At 45.9% G+C, this 21,854-nt stretch overlaps 1 protein-coding gene across 1 annotated transcript; it reads right to left on the bottom strand.

Moving 5' to 3' along the window:
* Positions 1 to 5,792: 5,792 nt before the first annotated feature.
* On the bottom strand, positions 5,793 to 19,874 carry amx (TM2 domain-containing protein 3 almondex). Its single transcript, XM_050189611.3, has 6 exons — positions 19,740 to 19,874; positions 19,424 to 19,571; positions 19,161 to 19,335; positions 17,715 to 17,877; positions 8,692 to 8,767; positions 5,793 to 7,655 (listed from the first exon to the last, which is right to left on the bottom strand). Exons 1-6 carry the CDS (start codon positions 19,846 to 19,848, stop codon positions 7,487 to 7,489), a joined length of 840 nt encoding a protein of 279 aa, XP_050045568.1. The 5' UTR covers positions 19,849 to 19,874; the 3' UTR covers positions 5,793 to 7,486.
* Between the last annotated feature and the right edge of the window lie 1,980 nt (positions 19,875 to 21,854).

Raw genomic sequence — 21,854 nt, 5'->3', positions numbered from 1 at the left:
GTTGGCCGGCAAAGGCGGAGATGGTGGCGTGGCTTTGGACAGCAGCGAAAGCTGACGAGCGACCTCAGCAAAGCAGGGAGTTCATCACAGGAGCCGCGGTCATGCTCGCGAGGGTTTCGTCGGACGCAGGGGCAGCAGGGGGGCGCCGCGTGAGCAGACGCTGTCTACAGAGCTCGTCGAAACTCTTGCAAAGCTCAATGACCTGAGAAACAGTGCCCGGGTTTTTGGACAGCAGCATATGAAATGCATCGTCGGAAATGCCCTTCATGATGTGACGTGCCTTGTCCGCCTCCGCCATCGTCGGGTTGACAAGCCGGCAGAGTTCCGCGACGATGTCCTCTATCAACGTTTTTAGAGATCTAAAAACGCTGGTCCTCTATGTAGCTGGTAAACGTTTCACCAGTTTGCTGGAACCGGCTTCGTAGGCGTTGTTCAGCGCGAAGTTTGCGCACGCCAGGGCGGCCGAAAACTTCCGCGATGCCGGTTTTGAAGCTAGCCCACGTGCGGAGATCGGCTTCGTGGTTTTTGAACCACAGCTATTGGCGACGCCCAATAAATAGAAGATCGCGTTGCTGAGCTTGAGGGGATCGTCACATTTGTTGGTGTTGCTGGCGCGTTCATACGATTCCTGCCAATCTTCAACGTCTTTCTCATTGGTGCCGCTGAAGATATCAGGATCCCGCTGACGCTGGGCACCGGCACATACGATGGCTGGAGTAACCGGTGGGGATGTCGGTCTGTGGTGGTCAGGCATGACGGATGGCAGAGTTCGGGTGCGTAATTCCAGGTTGGGGGAAAACCGCAGTACCTCCACCAGAATCTAATATGAATACGGTACAAGAGAGCAGCAGGCAACGTGCCTTAACCAGAGCAGCTCAGGCAATATCGAGCTCGCGCCTCCCGGACGACTGGCCATGTGTCTACAGCGCCGGGCATTCCTTCATTCAAATATCCCAACTGTCCTGGTTCTCATGAAGCAACGTCAAAGGGTTGCCTGAAGATGCAACAGAAAGCTTGTATTGTCCAAAAAATAGCAAAATACAAATCTTCTGATAAAGAGGCTGCTCAATCTGTACACCGAGACAAACAACACTCGAGAAAGAAACTCCACGCGGCCAATTCAGAACTGTATAGCCGGGCACAGGTATCACGACTACCTCTGCTTGTGTCTGCATCGAGGACGGTAACCACGCCTACTGAAAATTAAAGATCGCTGAGAGCACAGGGTGAATATTTGTTGCCCCTGAGTGACGCAGACAAGGCGTGGCCTTTGCTGCCCTCTAGAACACTGGGCATGGCACCATGCCGTAGCGTTACTCTACGTCAAGGAGCGGGTACTAGAGCTAGTAAAGCCGTCGACCATATATAGGCAAGCAAGGAGCCAAATAGAAGAAAAACATCGAGAAAAAAACCAAAGTACCTGCTAGAATCAATGCGCATGATTCTCTGCGGTCTCCAGGCACTAAAGGTGCTGTGAAGGTCCTCGCTGTAGTGGAGCCACTTATCACTGCTCTTTACATACTGTAGACCCTTCTTGTCACCTGTGCTGTTCACGCAACAGAAGCCTACACAAAAGCTTGTTCGTTGCACATTTTTGTGAAGTTTCAAAGGGATTTGTGACTCCAGCCAATCTCTGGAAGGCAAATGACACTTCTGAATAACTTTTTTTGGACATCATTGATAACCATGAGAATGCTGAAGCCTTCATTGTTGTGCATCCCCCTTCTATGTCATCCCTAATCACCATCACCATCCCTCCATCCCTCACCATCCCTCATCCAGTCTTTACGTCCTCCCTCCCCCAGTGCAGAGTAGCAGGCTAGAGCACTCTAGCTCAGGCCGACATCTCTGCCTTCCTTCAAATAAGTTCTCTCTCTCTATTCAATGTTCTTCATAGGAGATGGAATAAACTTAAAATTATGGGGTTTTACGTGCCAAAACCACTTTCTGATTATGAGGCACGCCGTAGTGGAGGACTCCGGAAATTTCGACCACCTGGGGTTCTTTAACGTGCACCTAAATCTAAGTACACGGGTGTTTTCGCATTTCGCCCCCATCGAAATGCGGCCGCCATGGCCGGGATTCGATCCCGCGACCTCGTGCTCAGCAGCCCAACACCATAGCCACTGAGCAACCACGGCGGGTATGGAATAAACTTCTAGAACGGGTGGTAGACATGTCACCGAAAACAATATGTTAATAAAGGTTAATCTGCATGCCCTTATATCGAACTTATGCTGTTATGAGCACTTGAATGCTCATAAGTGTTTCTGCCAACATGTATGAACCTTTACATTTGAGGAGCATTGATTCCTGGCCGATGCAGCAATGGCGTAGAGGTAGAGCGTCTGCCTCGCATGCAAGAGGACTGTGGTTCAAATCCCGGTGCCGTGCAATTTCCCACAGAATAAAAAAAAAAAAAAAAAAAATCCGCATGTAGATAAAATTGCATAAACAGGCCTGGAGTGCGGCTGTTCCCGGTGACCAGAACCGGTAACGCACTCCCTCACCAGATAAGGATTGGCCACAACCTCTGATATGAATACAACAATCAAACCCCGGCCCTCAGTTTCCAGCAGCTGCGAAGCAATTGACCACGGCGGTGGTCAGATCTGTGATGCAGCAGAGGGTGCTAAGAATCTCTGGATCTGGACAGGCCACCACTGGAATCTGAAGCTGGCAACGTTTAACGCTAGAACGTTATCCAGTGAGGACAGTCTAGCAGTGCTATTGGAGGAACTAGCGGACATTAAATGGGATATAATAAGGCTCAGTGAGGTTAGGAGGACAAATGAATCATATACAGTGCTAAAAAGCGGGCACGTCCTGTGCTACCGGGGCTTAGCACGAGAACTAAGAGTCGCATTCCTAATTAATATGAATATAGCTGATAACATACAGGCATTCTATAGCATTAACAAGAGGGTAGCAGGTCTTACGTGAAACTTAATAAGAGCTACAAATTGAAGGTCGTACAGGTCTACGTGCCTACATTCACTCATGATGACCAGCAAGTTGAAAGCTTTTATGAAGACGTGGAATCGGCAATGGGTAAAGTCAAAATACACTATACTGATGGGCGACTTCAATGCCAGGGTAGGCAAGAAGCAGGGTGGAGACCAGTCAGTGGGGAAATATGGCATAGATTCTAGGAATAGCAAGGGAGAGTTATTAGTAGAGCTTGCAGAATGGAATAATTTGTGGATCATGAATACCTCCTTCCGCATGTGGGATAAGTGGACGTGGAGGAGCCCGAATGGAGAGACTAGAAATGAAATAGACCTCATACTCTGCGCTAACCCTGGCATCATACAAGATGTGGACGTGCTCAGCAAGGTGTGCTGCAGTGACCATAGGATGGTAAGATCTCGAATTGAGGAGACTTGAGGAGGGAACAGAAGAAACTGGTACATGAGAAGCCGATCAATGAGTTAGCGGCAAGAAGGAAAGTAGAGGAATTCCGGATTGCGCTACAGTACAGGTATTCAGCTTTAACTCAGGAACAGCACCTTAGTGTTGAAGTAATGAACGACAATCTTACGGGCATCATTAAGCTGTGTGCAATAGAAGTCGATGGTAACTTCGTTAGACAGGATGCCAGTAAGCTATCGCAGGAGACGAAGGATCTGATTAAGAAACACCAATGTATGAAAGCCTCTAACCCTACAGCTAGAATAGAACTGGCAGAACTTTCCAAGTTAATCAACAAGCGTAAGATAGCTGACATAAGGAAGTGTAACATGGATAGAATTCAGCATGCTCTCAGGAACGGAGGAAGCCTTAAAGCAGTGAAGAAACTAGGAATAGGCAAGAATCAGATGTATGCGCTAAGAGACAAAGCCGTACCAGTGGCACCCACGACGATAATGGATGAGGGAACAGTCTAGAGGAATTTGACATCCTACAAGTAATGCCAGAAGTAAAGAAAGCCTTGGGAGCTATGCAAAGGGAAAAGCTGGGGAGGATCAGATAATAGCGGATTTGTTGAATGATGGTGGTCAGATCACTCTAAAAAAACTGGCCACCCTCTATACGCAATGCCTCATGACCTCGAGCGTACCGGAATCTTGGAAGAATGCCAACATAATCCTTAATCCACAAGAAAGGGGATGCCAAAAACTTGAAAAATTATAGACCGACCAGCTTACTGTCCGTTGCCTACAAAGTATTTACAAAGGTCATCGCAAATAGAATCGGGAACACCTTGGACTTCTGTCAACCAAAGGACCAGGCAGGATTTCGTAAAGGCTGCTCAATAATAGACCATATTCACACTATCAATCAGGTGATAGAGAAATGTGCAGAATATAACCAACCCTTATATATAGCTTTCACTGATTACGAAAAAGCGTTTGATTCAGTCGAAACCTCAGCAGCCATGGAGGCATTACGGAATCAGGGGGCAGACGAGCCATATGTAAAAATACTGAAATATATCTATAGCAGCTCCACAGCCACTGTAGTCCTCCATAAAGAAAGCAACAAAATCCCAATAAAGAAAGGCGTCAGGCAGGGACATACGACCTCTCCAATGCTATTCACAGCGTGTTTACAGGAGGTATTCAGAGACCTGAATTGGGAAGAATTGGGGATAAGAGTTAATGGAGAATACCTTTGCAACTTGCAATTCGCTGATAATATTGCCTTGCTTAGTAACTCAGGGGACCAATTGCAATGCATGCTCACTGACCTGGACAGGCAAAGTAGAAGGGTGGGTCTAAAAATTAATCTGCAGGAAATTAAAGTAACATTTAACAATCTCGGGAGAGAACAGCAGTTTACGATAGGTAGCGAGGCACTGGAAGTGTTAAGGGAATACATCTACTTAGGCCAGGTAGTGACCGCGCATCCATATAATGCGACTGAAATAATCAGAATAAATATGGGCTGGGGTGCGTTTGGCAGGCATTTTCATGTCATGAACAGCAGGTTGCCATTATACCTCACGAGAAAAGTGTATAACAGCTGTGTCTTACCAGTATTCACGTACGGGGCAGAAATCTGGAGGCTTACGAAAAGGGTTATACTTAAATTGAGGATGACGCAATGAGCTATGGAAAGAATGATGGGTGCAACGTTAAGGGGGATAAGAAGAGAGCAGATTGGGTGAGGGAACAAACGCAAGTTAATGACATCTTAGTCGAAATCAAGAAAAATAAATGGGCATGGGCAGGGCATGTAACGAGGAGGGAAAATAACCGATGGTCATTAAGGGTTACAGACTGGATTTCAAGAGAAGGGAAGCGTAGCAAGGGGCGGTAGAAAGTTAGGTGGGTGGATGAGATAAGTTTGCAGGGACAACATGGCCACAATTAGCACATGACCAGGGTAGTTGGAGAAGTATAGGAATGGCCTTTGCCCTGTAGTGGGCATAGCCAGGCTGATGATGTTGATGATTCCTGGCCAAAATACTATTCTTTGCCACCCCTACAATCTGACAACAAAGAATTTACACTGGCAAATTAACCTGCAGTCTACACTTCCATTCCTTGAGTTGCACTTTTTTTTACATATGGTGATAAGTTCATAATTATGGAAAATACTACTAACGACTGTGCATAAACCATTGTGCTTTATGCAATATTTTATTGCCACTTAATTTTCATGTTATTCGGACATAAAGACTTGCTCCTCGCAAGCTATTGCCCTATGGTACTTGACATATAGCCAATTAAATGCAAACTGAATGACACGCGAACACTTGCTCGCGTGCCCTTTGCTGGCAGTCGCGCCAAACATGGATGCACTGACATGCACGAAATGAGGCAAGGCAGACAACAGGACGCTTGACATCTGAGAAAGGTAACAAAAGATGCAGAAGTTAATGAGTTTATTTCCAAGCACCCATACAATACGTTGTGTACACTATTTACAAGAACTGCTCTGCCACATGCCCAACGCCAATAAACAGTTGTTTAACTGAAGCCCTAGTGATCCACCTTCAATTTGCAAGCATGTCATGGTACAGAAAAGACGTGCGAGCACACTCCCTTTGTAATGCAACCGAGTAACGACAATACTTTGAAAGGAGGCTTAGCACAATTAAGACTTCAACCAGAAGAGTCACTGCCTGATGACAAATTTTTGTGTGGTAGGGAAATAACTGCTGAGAGCATTTGTTTCACAGTGTACAACAGCTCTTGCCCATATCAAAGATTCACAGTGCATTGGTTCCGTGAAAATGTTGAATTTCCCAGCAGTTTGTGCTAGGAGCCAGTAAAATCATACAACACTATGATGAAGTGTATGCATTTGGGCTCGTGACTTTTGCAGGAACAGAGAGAAAGAACAGGATGCAAGAAAGGGATTTCTATGCTCTTTCTGCTAAAGGCCATGTTGTTCACACGTACAGTCAAACCTTGCTATAACACAAATATAATGAATTATCGGATATAAGGAAGTAAATATAGCATTTGGTCGGCCAGGCTTTATTTCAGTGGAGTATACTCCTGCAATGAGGAAACTGAAAATGTGGGATTGGACACGGTATCAGTTACACATTGAGGAAAATTTTTGCTTGCACATGTGGTGATGCAGAGCATGTTTATTTGGTGCAGAGTGGATGTTCATAATTTATTGTTGTTCCCATGTCTTGTATCGGCACGGCAAGATGTCGACAGGTCAAAAATGCACAGGAGACCTGCTGCTGGCCCATAGGAGCCACCCCACTTGTTTCTTTTACATAGACCTGACCGCAATCATTTTTTGGTCGATTATTCACGTGCATGCTTATAATGAATATCAGATATAATGAAGGTATTTTCATGCCTGATTCGACTTCGTTACAGTGAGGTTCAACTGTATTAAAACAGGCTGGAAATCCGAATGCAGGTACAGGCTGCCGAAACATTCACCTTTTCTTTGGGTCCCATGAGCCATAAGCTCAACGCCAACTGTGCATCCCAGCTGCCTGGTTCTTTTGCCATGAGTGCTTCTGCTGGTTTGACCAATTGGCACACATTAGCAATGATCGACCGAGAATGCAGTGCCAGAACACACCCAGAGAAAATATCTAACTGCAGAACATGATAAAATTTCTTACAAAAATTCTGTAAACTGCTTGAAGCATTACAACACTGAACTGTATGTTTGTATTCCCTATATATGTGCAGCTTTGCTTTAGGAAAAAAAGGGGGGGGGGGAGGAGGAAAAAATCGTCTTATGTAATGGAGATGATGCTTCAGGTAAAATGTTGTGGGTTTAGAGAAATGAACTAGCATCACCTGGTTAGTCAGAGGAGGGAAACCAGTCTGGCTTTTTGTCACAAACCTCATTGCACACATTTTTCTGAGGAACTGCACCAGAATGTAGGCACCCAGAGATCGGGCTTTGCGTTCGTTGTGCTATCACTACAAGTGGGGTGGAGGGGGAAGATATTCCTGCTGTAACCCTACCTAGAGCTTTTTGGCACACCTGCAGCTAGCATAAGTGCATCAGCCCTTCTGAGTGCACTGTAACAAATCCTGCAACCGTCTAGAATGCCCCATCACGAAATGTACAGGGAACCATCAGCAGGTCCCAAATAGCCTGCAGCCACGAGGACGACATCGACCAGCGTCCAGACACCAAGACCACCAAAGCTGAAGAGCTTGCCAATGCCCTCTTGCCACATGCCCAGGTAGAACCGGTCTGCTCCAAAGCCGCCAAGCACAATGCTGCAATGTCAGTGCAAACTGGTCAGAACTGATGTACAAACTTTAAACCTTAATTAACAGTGCAGACACACCAGAGGGGACAGAAGCGAGAACAGAGCGCTGACTTCCAACAGCACTCAGTTCTCTCTTCTGTTCCCTCTGGTGTCCTTGCGCTGTTAATCAAACTTCTTTATTTATTTTATTTGGTACTTGCTGCCGGCCTTAGTCTCGGGCCTTGGACAGGAGTGGGTATATGAAACAGTACATTTGTTGAATGATGGCATTCAACAATACAAGAATGCATTTGAAAAATTACCGTATACAGCATCTTAATGCTGTTTTACATTTTATAACAAGCAAGTTTTACCAACAATCCCAATATCACACCCTTCCATGTACAAAACTGTAATGACCATTATGAACACTGCAGAATACTGCAGAGTACACTGCCCATTATTGACCGCCTTAGTTCTGCTTAGCATTGGTTCATGTTGGGCAATAAGCTTATGTAATGTATGTGTCACAAGTTGTATTGCACAAGTATTCAGGATGCATGGCTTATGTTCAGCATTCTTTTATCATGAGATGAGTACATCAAGAGCCAAAAAAGATCTCAATTTTTTATTGTGAGGGCATTGCTGGACTAAACAATTGGTGCACTGAGAAGATAACACACTTTATCTATATTTCCTCTCAAAACTTGGTTAAGTTGGACAAGATGCTGAGTTCACTTCCTTGCTTTGACGTTTTCAACACATTAGGCTCTACAAATATGTGTCAGGGAATTGAGATCACTTCATTAAATATAATTGTTTTGTAAAGTTGGGTCTAAGTAAATAAATGTTTAACTGTACTGTTGTTGCCATGTGGTCAAAGAGGAGGACAGTAAACATGAGAGAGCCATGGCTAGATGAGAGCTTTTGCCAATGTCCTTGCAGAACAGCTGATCAGAAGAATCAAATCACAGTGCAGGTTAGAAGTGTGAACAAGTGTGTGTGCATCAATTTCATGGCAAGTAAGCACATTAATATATGGTATGCTACAAAAGTATACAAACCTGAGCACTAGGGCTGTCCACCAGCTGTAGCCCCTGGTCCAATTGCAGAGCAGGTTCTTGTGGAACTGCCTCCTACCTGAAAATGAACAAGTTCTTTGTCACAAAGCAGTCTACCATGTATTTATCGGCATCTAATGGTAAGATTCTTACTATAAATCTTTTTCCAAGTGGCTGAAAAATTCCTTGCTAAGTGTACTACTTCTGGCATTGCTCGACAATGAATTATCATGGGCGGTAATCAGTAATCACATGGTTTCTTAGAAGCAAAAGCGTGTTCCTGTTTCTTGTACAGGTTCTGCTTGGATTGCTGCTATCACCAGCGGGACTATCACAAATTGCCAAAATGCTACTGTCGTCAACCATTCATTCTCGTCACTGATCAAGAAGAGTTACTGCCCATACTGGACTGTCTATTCAGTGCTGTCTCAGGAAGCACATGACCGGAACCGCCAGAAGCAATGGCATCAGCAACCGAAGCCAACGCTATAAAACTTCGCTTTGCCAGAGCACTCAACAGTGGGCATGGCAGCGATACCATGACGTGGACCTCTGTAAAACTTTGCTTCGCCAGAGCACCAGACAGTGGAGATAGCAGTGATACCATGATGTGGACCTCAAACCCGTCCCTTTCTTGTTTTGTCCATTTCTTGTCCAGGTAAGCAGGCAGTACGGAAAATGTTACCATAGGAACAATGTCTGCCTAATTTTGCTGCCATATTTATGGCCATTGTGTGAGATGCTTTCTGATGTGATTACTTCCCTTCAATTCCTGTTGTTGCTTAGTGGTGATATCGAAACGAATCCGTGCCGACGGATGACGAGCTAACAAAGCAATTGGAGTCAATCGCAGAAGACGAAAATCTGTGACCAACCAAAAAGTATCTGGAACTGATAAGAAACTTGCGTAAAGCGAATAGTAGAACAAACAAATTGTGTGAAATATATGAACAAAAATAAATTGACGATCTTGAAAACAGAAGTCGGAGGTTGAACCTTATTGTTTATGAAGTCCAGGAACAGCAGAACGAGTTGTCTAAATAGCAATAACACAATGGAGTAGCGGGAGGAACAGCTCAACCATTCCAACTTGGCAGGACAAAAGTCCTTAATTAACCAAGTCAGGCAGGTCGCAGAGGCCAGTGGGGCGCTGGACTGGAGGGCTCTGACCAGCCCTCCTTAAACTCTCTTCCTGTTAAATAATGTTTCTCTCTCTCTCTCTCCACACACACACACACACACACACACACAAACACACACACACACACACACACACACACACACACACACACACACACACACACACACACACACACACACACACGCGCGTGCGCGCGCGCCCACACACACACGCGCACACACACTTGACTACCGCAACGAAGTTAAAATACTTTAGTCTTGCTCCTCCAAACTCAAAGGCTTCGGTTCTCGATAGGTGAAGATTACTCGTTTGGCGTTCGTGAAATAAGAAAAAAACAAGTGGTATACAACCAAACAACATCGCAGCAAGGCGAAAAGGTTAGACTGATTTATGACAAAGTTCAGATAAATGGATGTCTTCATGTTTCGGATGATAGCCGTAAGAATATTGTCTAATAAAAAGAAAAAATGAAGAAGCCAAACTGCCAGCAGCTCGGTCTTCCTGGCGGCAACGTTCCTAATGTTCCTCAATGTTAACACGCAAAGTCTTACAAATAAGATGGACCAGCTGGAAGCTATTTTGTTGACGTTAAAACCTGATATTATCACTGTGATCGAAATGTGTTTGAATGCAGCTATATACGACCATGAAATCATGCCACCGAGCTACTCAATCATTCGCAAAGATAGAGATACCAGAGGGGGAGGCATTGCAATACTCTTGTGGTAGGGAATTTAGTTATGCCGGACATGCCTGGTGTCGAGCCAATCTGGTTTAAGCTGTATCTTAATGACAGTATCATGCACGTTGGTGCCGTTGATAGGCCCCCGAATGCTGCAGCTCCGTATCTGCACCCTCTTTTTGACTACCTGAATTTGCACGTGCTAGGTGGCAGGACAATTACGGCGGGTGACTTTAACCTACCCGATGTAAACTGGCTCTCGCCGAGTCCGGGTTACATGCACAATACTGTAATAGACTTTACAGAATGTTTACATTTATTTTCAACCAACTTGTTGTTCAACCTACACGAGTGCATGGAGCATTCTGTTCTGTTAGACCTAGTATTTGTGAGTGATTACTTTTCAGCTGACAGCACATGTGTTCAAACAGTAGATGGAATATCCGATCACAAAATTTTGTGCACCTTGCCTTTATCAGCTCCCTTTCGTCAACGAGGCTCGGTAAAGCTCGTACTCTCTTTCAATAAAGCAGATGATGCCGCAATAATGACCTACCTTTCACATGCATATTCTGACTTCTCAGATCTTTGTTCAGATAGTAGCGCAAGCATAGATTATGTGTGGACACATTTCAAAAACCATGTCATGTATTGTACAGATAATTTTATTCCCACATGGAAAAAGACTACTAGAAAGCACAATCCGTGGATTAGTCACGAAATAATTCACTTAAAGTTCAAAATCAAACGAGTAAGAAAGTACAGAAAAATACAAGGGAGCACTAGCTCTCAGATAGTGTCGCTCACGTTGGTCTTAAAAGGCAAGATACGGATTCTGAAACACCACCTTTTCGGAAACACATTCCACATCTTTATCAAAAGCTCGCCTGATAAATTTTGGTGCTACATGTGCACTAACCACGCAACCCAAACCACTTTACCAGCCACAGAAGGGGAGATAAAGGCAAATCTTTTCTATTCTTACTTCCACTAGGTTTTTAGTAGTGACAATAGCATGATGATTCAGGTGCACCTTGATTACAGAGACCAAGTTAAAACATTACCGTCTTTAGAAATCACAGCAACTGGTATTCTTTCACTGCTCTTAAACCTTGATGAAAAGTAGTGGCCTGGATGAAATACCGAACAACTTCTTAAAACGCTATTCTGAACTGGTTGGCAGATACCTCCATCTCATATTCATGAAATCAATTTGCGATCAGCCTTCCCAAGAACTGGAAAATTGCCATGGTAATACCATGGTAATACCATGGTAATCTGTACAACCCCGTCAAACTACAGACCAATTTCTCTCACTTGTACTTGTCGTAAAATTCTTGAGCACGTTATGCAAAAATTAATAACAAAATATGTGGACGAAACCTGATCTACCTTTCTCAGCGTGGTTTCAGAAGCCAGTTATCTACAGTCGCCCAACTTGTCGAGGCAATGCGTAACTTCGTGCTGGCCATTAATAACCACTCACAAATTGATATAATTTTGTTAGACTTCTTAAAGGCCTTTGATCGTATGGCACATGCTAAACTCATCTCTAAACTTACAGATAAACATGGAAATGGCCCGATAATGGACTGGATTAGAAATTATCTTTCAGATCACTAGCAGTTCGCACAATATAACCGCCACTGCTCTGACCTTTCGGGTGTCCCGCAGGGATCTGTATTGGCTCCACTCTTTGTTATTCATAGGGAGGGTGGCCCCACCCCAGATGCTAAACTCATGCATATGTGGGAGGCCCAGCGCAGCATCCACGCTCGCTGGCTCCGACGCAAACACAACCGCCCTCTCAAGCTTCGCCTCGCTCGCCTCGAACGAGAGATCGAAGCCTACTCCGCCAAACTTAGTCAGGAACAATGGCATCAGACTTGCGACCGACTCGACGGGCAGTTGGGATGCAAGAACACATGGTTTCTGCTCAAGCACTTGCTTGATCCGACCCACACCAAGTGTGCATCACACAAGAATCTCAACCGCGTCATACATGCGTTTCCAGGCACGAACCAGGAACCCCTCGCTACCTTGAAAGACAAATACATAAACACCTCCACCGACATTCCCACCCCCTTAAATTACAAAGGCTCCCAGAACCCCGACTTGGACAGAGACATCATGGCATCGGAAGTCCGCACCGCTCTCAACCGCATCAAGACTACCACGGCCGCCGGCGATGACCATATCACCAACAAAATGCTCCGCAACCTCGACGACCAGTCGGTCGCAGCACTTGCGGACCTTTTCAACCACCACTGGCATGAAGGTCGCCTTCCAGACTCCTGGAAGCATGCCAAGGTAATCTTAATACCCAAACCAGGCAAACGACTCAATCTGGGCAACCTCCGGCCCATCTCGCTCACGTCTTGCCTGGGGAAGGTTATGGAGCACGTAGTTCTGAACAGACTCCGCATTCACGCAGACAAGGAGGATCTCCTCCCCGCCACCATGTTTGGGTTCCGGGCTGGACTCTCTACCCAAGACATTATGTGGCAGATACAACATGACATACTCAACACGGGTCCCATCCGGGCGACACGCACCATTCTCGGCCTCGACGTCAGTAAAGCGTTCGACAACGTGTCGCACGCTTCTATACTGGCCAACCTCTCGCAGATGAATGTAGGCACTCGCACCTACAATTATATTGCCAACTTCCTTAACAACCGCACTGCTGAACTCCACATTAGAGACCTCTGCAGTGACAAAGTCACCATGGGCACCCGGGGAACACCACAGGAAGCTGTTTTGTCCCTGTTCCTATTCAACATTACTATGCGAGGCCTTCCCACACTTCTCGACACCCTACCCCACATTAAGCACTCAATATACGCCGATGATATTACCCTCTGGACAAACTCTGGCTCGGACGGGGAGATACAAGATTCACTTCAACAGCCAATCGACACCGTCCACACTTACGTGCAGGCAAATGATCTCGTTTGTTCGCCCACCAAGTCTGAACTGTTAGTTGTACGAGACAGACGTGTCCGCCGACTCGTCCCCGACCCTCAAGAGCCGATCACGCTCCACATTGCCACCCACCCCATAGCCCCCGTACAGACCATCCGTGTGTTAGGCATGCTGGTGCAGAACAACACGCAGAACTCGGAAGCCATCCAATGCCTCCGAACCACAGCCCACCAAATTAACGGCCTAATCCGCCGCATTGCCACTCGCCACAGGGGAATGCGGGAGGCCGACCTCTGCCGCCTCACACAAGCCTACCTTATTAGTAGGATTGTCTGCACATACCCTTATTACCACCTCCGCCGCAATGACGAAGAGGCGGTAAATAGCATCATTCGCTCAGCGTACAAGGCGGCAATGGGACTGCCCCAGTCCGCCAGCACGCAGCGTCTCCTCCAGCTTGGAGTATATAACACCCTCACAGAGCTGATAGAGGCACACAAGACTGCACAGACACACAGTCTTTCTCGCACCGAACACAGTCGTTACATTCTTAATAGTCTTAACATCAACCCTACAGGTGACATCCACCCCACTGCTCCCCTCCCGACTGGAGTCTTCAGTCGGTTGGTCATCAAACCCATGGCCAAGAATATGCTACCCGGCCGCCACGATAGGCGCCGCCAACTGAAGGCGCCGCCAACTGAAGGCACAAGCCTTAGACGTCACCTACTCCGCCGACGAACATGTCAAGTACGTGGACGCGGCGAAATGCGACTTTAACATATACGTAGCCTGCGTAGCGACGCCAACCACAACTCTCATCAGTGCCGCTACAATGCGCACACACTCCTCCCCCGCTGCCGAAGAGGTCGCGATCACGCTAGCCATTGCGGATCCCCGCACAAGCACGGTTCTCAGTGACTCTAAACAAGCCATCCAAAATTTCTAAAAAAACTCACTCTGTCTCCCCGCCGCACACATCCTCCGCGGTTGCGCTCTCGACAGAACTGTAAGCTTAGTGTGGGTACCTGCTCACGTGGGGAACTCTGGGAACGAAGGGGTCGACCGTTTAGCCCGAGGCCCAACTAACCGGGAGGCCGGCCCCTTGAACCCAGATGCGCTCGCAGAGGCCCCCAAATCTTATGCTGAAATTACAAACTTCTACAAGGAGACGAGACGCGTGTACCCGCCTCCCCACCCCGACCTCGAACGAGCGCAAGCCACCATGCTTCGCAGACTGCAGACCGATTCAATTCTCAGTCATTCTAGGCTTTATTTAATCACTGGAGGGGATTATGACCCTGTCTGTACTAAGTGCGACCATGGAGTGTTCGCCACTCGGGCACACATTCTCTGGGAATGCGAGGGTAACCCTCCCCCACAATCATTACTGCCAGCTCCCTCCGAGGAGGGTTGGAACCAGCTGCTGACAAGAGCAGACAAGAAAACGCAACTGGCACTCATCTCGTGGGCCCAAGACGTCGCCCCCACCTGGGAGCCACACTAGGCCTACCTGCCCTAACTTCCTACCCTGCAGTGGCAAATAAAGTTGTTTCTCTCTCTCTTCTCTCGCTCTGTTATTCATAGACAATATTGTAGAAATCGCTTATGTAAAAATTAGGTTATTTGCATACTACTGCATGCTCTACAGTGAAATTAAAGACCGTAACGATCAAGTGGCCCTTAATAATTCTCTGAACGCATTCCACAAAGAGCCCAGTGGTGTCGAGACTGGCGAATGGTAGCTATTACTGAAAAAAAAAAAAAAAAAAAAAAAAATCGGTCACAATGACTATAACAAAGAAGAAATGTCAACTTTCATTCCCATTCTCATTTAAGGGCATAACCCTTTGAGCAGTAACTAAGTAGAAAAACTTCGGGTTTTCAATAAAATCTGACCTCAGCTAGAAGCGAAAGTGCAACACGTGTAATAAAAAGCAATGAATAACTTCTTTTTCCTTAAACGAACCCTCTGCAATACAAATAGAGAAACCGAGCACTTGTCATATGTCACGTTTATTAGACCAATCCTACAATATGCAAACATAGTGTGGTTTCCGTTCACAAATAGAAGCATTTCTGCACTTGAGAGCATACAGTGCAAGGCGGTAAGATTAATCTTTAACTGCTACAAGTGAACCAATTCACTTACGGAGCTTCTGCAGCGCGTGGGGCTAGCTACACTTTGCGACGGAGCAAAGATACATCGCCTGAAGTTCTTTTATCAATTGCTGAATGGTCACTCCAAAACTAACACTGTAGCTTTCGTTAACATAAAATAAAAAGGGAAGGTACGCCAAAAGCACGATTCAATGTACAAAGGCTATTTCTGTAATAACAATATGTTTCATTTATCTTCTTTCCCTCAAGTAATTAGGAAATGGAATGCGCTTTACCAATTGCATGTAGACCAACCAATGCTACAAATGTTTGTAGAAGAAATTGAGAAATATATAGTGCATGTGTTCCTGGCAAAGTGGCAAACTTATGTGTGCCACTAATTCTAGAGTGTATCTTAAATTTTTTCTTTATACATCGAATACAATGCTTGTGCCTGTATATTACCTGTAGTATACAGCCACTCCTGTAATAATTCCACCCATGGGATTGACAGATTCCAAAATAAATAAATAAATAGCATAATCATGTCCTGCATTCAACACGTCATTAATAAACAATAAACAGACTGTCACTTTCATGAATAATTTCTTTTTTATGCAACATGACAGCCTGTGTGACATGTCACTGAAGTGATAGCATTTCGTCCACTCGCCGTGCTGGTGTAATGGCTTTGGTGTTGTGTTGCTAAGCTCAAAGAGGCATGGGATGAAATCCTGGCTGCAGCGGCCACAATTCTATGGGGCAAAATGAAAGGGAGAGAGAGAGAGAGACAGAGAAAGAAAAGCGCATGTTAAAGCACCCAAGGTGGTAAAATCGATCCGGAGTCCTCCACTGCGGCGTGCCTCATAATCACAGTGTATTTTTCTTGGGAAGTAAAACCCCAGAATTACATTTTTTTAGCATCACCCACGGGCTTAGGTATTGAAGGCCCACCAAAATTTATCCGAAATACAACCTGAAGTCTATTTCTTGAGGCGCCGTCTACGTGGACGCGGCGGAGTATCGAGGCATACGCGACGCATAGTAGCGACGCAGACGCAGTGGTGGCTGTCGGGGCATCGACGGGTGCAACGAAGACCGCGGCGAGCATCCGGACTCGAGAGGCGCACCGGGCGGAGGAGGTGGCCATCGCCTTGGCCGTCTCCGACCCCGGATGCACTACAGTGTTGTGTGACTCTAGAATGGCAGTGAAGAACTACGCCAAGGGTAGGGTGTGTAGTGAGGCCGCGCGCATACTGCGCAAGGCCGAAGACATCGCACGCAAAAGTGCTGTGGTGATCAAGCGGTTTCCGGCCCACATGGGCAGTGACGTGTCGGAATGCGGGAACGTGAACCACAATGAGACGGCCAACTCGGCCGCGCGAGGACTAACCAACCGCGCAGCTGCAAGCACGGCCGACTTGGAGTGTTGGTCGTGGTGCAGTGCCAAGAACAAGATGACCACCTTCAACGTAATAGTGAAGTGGTACAGACTTAACAGAGGGACTATGCCGCCACCTCACCCGGGGCTTACTCGGAAGGAGGCAGTGTTATATAGGCAATTACAGACGGGGTCCCTGCTCACCCCGGTGCTAGCTAAGCACGTGTGTCCGAGCGAGTAGACTGTGCGCGAAGGAGAGAGCCACCGCGGCTCACATCCTTTGGGACTGTAGCATAAATCTGCGAGAAGACGACGATCCCGCCGCAGCTAGAGGCTGCAACAAGGAGCTATGACAAAGTGACACAACTCAAGGCCGTCCAGCAGGTCTCGGCAGCTCTAGAGAGGCAGCGACCGCGCGAAACCGTGGAGACGGGGGGCAGCACCCCAAGGAAGGGGGCAGCGGCCCTCTCGGACCCGCGGAAGTAGCGAGGAACCAAGACCTCGAGGAGCACAATGCACAAGACTGACGTAGTGGCCGTGTCACGGTAAAAGCTTGTCCTCCCTGCGTGGAGGGAGCCTAACCGACTCTGCAGGCATTTTCACTAAAGTTGTTCTCTCTCTCTCTCTCTCTCTCACTGTACAATATGCTGACTTCCTTGGCTAATAATGATGAGCCTCTTGGCTTTCTCAGTACAAGTAAGCCAGTGTGTGTAGTGGCGGTGGTGCTGCTCATAACAGGAGCTCCACAAGCATCAACAAAAGGCCTCTTAATACAAAGCCTTTGTACAGCTCCTTACCAAGACAGAGAACATCAGGCCGAACGTTGCATGTTGCAATGTAGCGCTGACGTGGAGCACTGTTCACCTGGCAGGTGCTGTTGTGGTCACAGATGTGCTCACTGTTTGCTGTCTGATAGCAGTAGCGGCAGATCATCTTCCGCTCAAAGGCACCAGACTTGTCCTGCATAGTATTGCCATCAATTGCACTATGGTTCTTGTATGTGATATGTCAAGGGCAAGCCTTTCTTGTGTAAAAATTGTATAGAGAGAGCTCAATGAAACAGTTCCTAAATAGTAGCAAAATGCCAAGCGAGTTTAGGATGCCTTTATTTTTTGCTTGCTATATTACAACTCAAGTGCTGATTATGGACAGGAAAGCACAATTATAGACAGGAAAAGAAGACATGATACACACAAGTGCTAAATTCTAACTGAAATTTAACAGTGATGACAAGTGGTCTATGTACTTAAAAAAGATGATGATGCTCCAACATGAGGATGTTCTTCAGGCATATGATTACCAAGAATAACAGCAACTGTTTTTTCAAGTCATGCTCATTTGTGGTTGGCAACATGCTGGGGCGATGAGGTCTGTTGCTTTGCCTTTGCAAAATGGATGGTAGGATGGATGGAAAGAACAACTCTGGAGACTCACTGCCACCAATCTTCGTCTTCCTTCGTTTCATTTCGTACATCAACATTTTTTAGAATAGCAGGCTTTTAAGGACTATACTGTACAGCATACATCCTATAATTGTACACTATAATGACACTGGGATCATTACACAGGTGCCATTACACGGAGAGCAAGATGAAACAATCAGGCATCATGTCTGTAAGCATATATGATGTTGGTATGTATGACGTTGGTATTATTGCTGTTCTCACTTTTTTTTTGTACACAAACAAGATGCAGTAACTAAATTTCACTTGGAGCTTAGGGCTCTTGCGCGTCATTCTTTTTTTCTCGTCCGCGTCTATGTTCACGCCATACCATCTACTGTCCAACAAATAATTATGATTACTTTTCTAAAGAAACTCTAACAGCACGATAAACAAAACTTTTCGGGCAGAATTTATGTCACATTTGGGGCGAGCATGTGGCTAGCATTCCAGTGCAGAATAGCATTCCAGTACAGAAATTTACCGCCCTGACTACATATGAGGGACTGAACACAGCTAACAGTTCCCTTCACAATATTGGCCCCTTCTATTAAAGAACAATACATGAAATGTGGAAATAAATTTCGCTTAAGTTTAGCCTGTGCTACACACAGCAATTTCAAACTGTACTCGGATGAGATGCAATTTGCGGATTAAATGTATGGATTTCAATTATGCGCTGCATCGGCCTTTTATTTTTCTCAAGCAGCTCATATGTGCAAAATTCGGACGTTCGGACAAATATATCACCGAGAAGAATAGGAAAAACGAAACTGGCTTCGCGCTCGTGGTGTCACTCACAATGCACTTGATTCCCGACTTGGGTTGACACATAACGGCGACTTCTTCACCATAAACGCAAGAGTAGTTGAATTTGCACGTAAGGCACTCGGCGTTGAGCCTGTTACACGGCGCGTCCGATGGGCAGCTCTCGTGGCCAGCATCTCGAACCAGGGGCCTCGCCTGGAGCTCCTGCCTGTTGTAGGAACGTTGCAGAATCAGTATTAAATAGGAAAGAGCACTAAGAAACCAGAAAGAGAAAGTTGTCACTTGGCGACACTAACTGGGGAATATCTCCGACGCTGTAGATCAAGTCTGCTTTGCTTCTGTAGACACGAGAAACTGTGCTCTCGTTTGCGAAAATCAGGTGATGAACGTTTCCACTGGAAGGATGCCTAAGGACCTGAGATTCAGCACTGGAAAGCTGCGCCCCTGCAGTTAACAGGAAAGCAAAGAAGCGGTCTTGATAATGAAGACATTTGGAAACGGCGTCTGCAACGTGTTTTATGTCAGCGACAAGAACACTAAGCTATGGTGATTGGAATGAGAATGACAGAACGTAGGCCTGTTTGGCTAAAGGGTGCAATCGCACGTTCTTACCGTCATGAACAGATCCACTGCAGAGGCAGAAGGAAAGAACAACGAAAGAAAAAACGAATATAGTTTGAGGTCCTCGATGTAACAGTTCCGCAACATCCAAAGCCACCATTATTGTTGTCACACAGTGATGCCAGAGAAGGCCAGAGCTTGATTCGACAACCGCCAAATAAACAAAGCAAACGTGGTGTTTAAGATTCTTCTTGGAACTAAGTGTTGCTTATTACCTTCATAAAAATGTGTTCAACAGTTTGTGTGAATAATAATTTTGCAAATTACTTGCAATTTTCTTTTACATTTTCGGTTTCGTTTCTTGAGCGAGTAACGACTTGTTTGAAACAAAACAGCGCGGTTTTCACGGGGAGAAACGACACGGACGAGCGCTGTCCGTGTCGTTTCTCCCCGCTTGTCCCCGTGAAAATCTCGCTGTTTTGTTTCAAATATGTCTTGCCAACTCGCCCAAACGTCTGTTTTAACGAGTAACGACGCGTTGCGGATTTTTATCTTTTTTTTTTTTCACAGGCGTTTTTGGCGTTTCTTGGTGCTTTCCTCCTAGCAGAATGCACAGTAATCAGTGAGGCACTCCATCGGACTTTAGTTAAAAACAGCAGTATTTCTCTTTGATTGCGCAGTGGATTGCGGGATGCAATCCGCACCAACGTTACTAGATTTTTTTAGCCCTCTGCAGGCGCCGTATATCGCGGGCGCATCCTGGCGCATCCTGGCCTTGCCTTGCCCTCAGATGGTACGTGGGAGCTCCGCAGCTAGCTCTCGCTATTTTTGAGAGAGATTTACCTAGAAAATACCGTTTGTGTTGAATGGGAAGAGATGAGAAGCGGGTAGAAAGTTGATATCAACAAGGGACTGAGGCAGGGGTGCCCTTTATCCCCACTGCTGTTTATGATGTACATGGGGAGCACGGAAAGGGCGCTAGAAAGAAGTAATATCGGGTTTAATCTCTCACACAAACAGGTGGGTACAGTAGTAGAGCAGCAGCATTCAGGTTTGTTTTATGCAGACGACATTGTGTTGCAAGCTAACAAGAAAGTGATATGCAACGTCTGGCTAATATCTGTGGAGTAAGCCGACAAGTTAGATCTGAAATTTAGCGTTAAAAAATCAGGTGTTATGATATTCAATGAAAACAGCGAGTAGACAGGAACAATACAGGGCCAGGAAATGCCTTGCGTAAAAGAATATACATACCTTGGTATATGGATAAACGAAGGCAATAGATATGTGGAAACACAGGAAAAAACAATAAGAGTAAAAGTGAAGAGAAATGCGGCCATAATGAAACACAGAGCACTATGGGGATACAATTGGTACGAGGTGCTCCGGGGTATGTGGAAAGGTAATGGCTACACGACTTACATTTGGAAATGCGGCTGTTTGCTCGAAATCAGAGGTACAATCAGGTCTCGATGGCAACCAAAGGTCAGTGGGACGCCTCGCATAGGGCGCTCACGGGAAGACTACAAATGAAGCTGCAGTGTGCAGGGTGTGATATGGGCCGGACAAGTTTTGAAGTGAGGGAAGCTCACAGTAAAATTAATTATGAAGAACGACTGAGCAATATGGAAGAAAGTGAATGGGCTGGGAAAGTGTTCTCCGTATTTGTATACAGGAATAACATTGATTCACAGTGGAGGAAAAGAACCAGGAAGCTTAACCAGCAACGAAGAAGTCAAGTGGAAAGTCAGAGAGGCTGAGATAATCTCATGGGTGGCGGCAATGGAAAAGAAACCTGCCATGAGTGACTACTTAAGAGAAAAAGACGAAATCAGGAAGGAAACAATTTAGGATGACTCAAAGGGAAGCTCATTCCTTTTCAAGCGAGATCAGAATGCCTTAGAACACGCACTTATAAAGCAAGATAAAAGAAGAAGCATGTGCTTGCTGCGGTAAAGCTAGGGAAACGATGGAGCACGTTTTATTAGAATGTGAGGATATCTGCCCAGCGGTCGATTTAGGCATCTCTGGCCTCAAGTTGTTTCTTCATCCACTTTCATTTCCAATAATTTGTCATTTCTTTATTTTATTTAGCAAGCACAAGTAATTTCCCCTATGTTGTCCTTGGTGTCAGTGTTTGTTGGCTTCTTGTGATATGACTTCAAT

Source organism: Dermacentor andersoni, chromosome 2, assembly GCF_023375885.2.
Source record: "Dermacentor andersoni chromosome 2, qqDerAnde1_hic_scaffold, whole genome shotgun sequence".
NCBI lineage: Eukaryota > Metazoa > Arthropoda > Arachnida > Ixodida > Ixodidae > Dermacentor > Dermacentor andersoni.
Note: the sequence above shows the minus strand (reverse complement) of the source record. Positions and strands in the feature narration are given on the sequence as shown.

What these genes read in the sequence shown, in the direction of transcription:
- amx (XM_050189611.3), bottom strand. Translation starts at nt 19,848, where the DNA reads ATGGTGGCTTTGGATGTTGCGGAACTGTTACATCGAGGACCTCAAACT. An exon ending in AGTCGGGAATCAAGTGCATT is followed by an intron (nt 17,878 to 19,160) that starts GTGAGTGACACC and finishes AATACTATGCAG; the next exon opens with GACAAGTCTGGTGCCTTTGA. An exon ending in TGGACAGCCCTAGTGCTCAG is followed by an intron (nt 7,656 to 8,691) that starts GTTTGTATACTT and finishes CTGACATTGCAG; the next exon opens with CATTGTGCTTGGCGGCTTTG.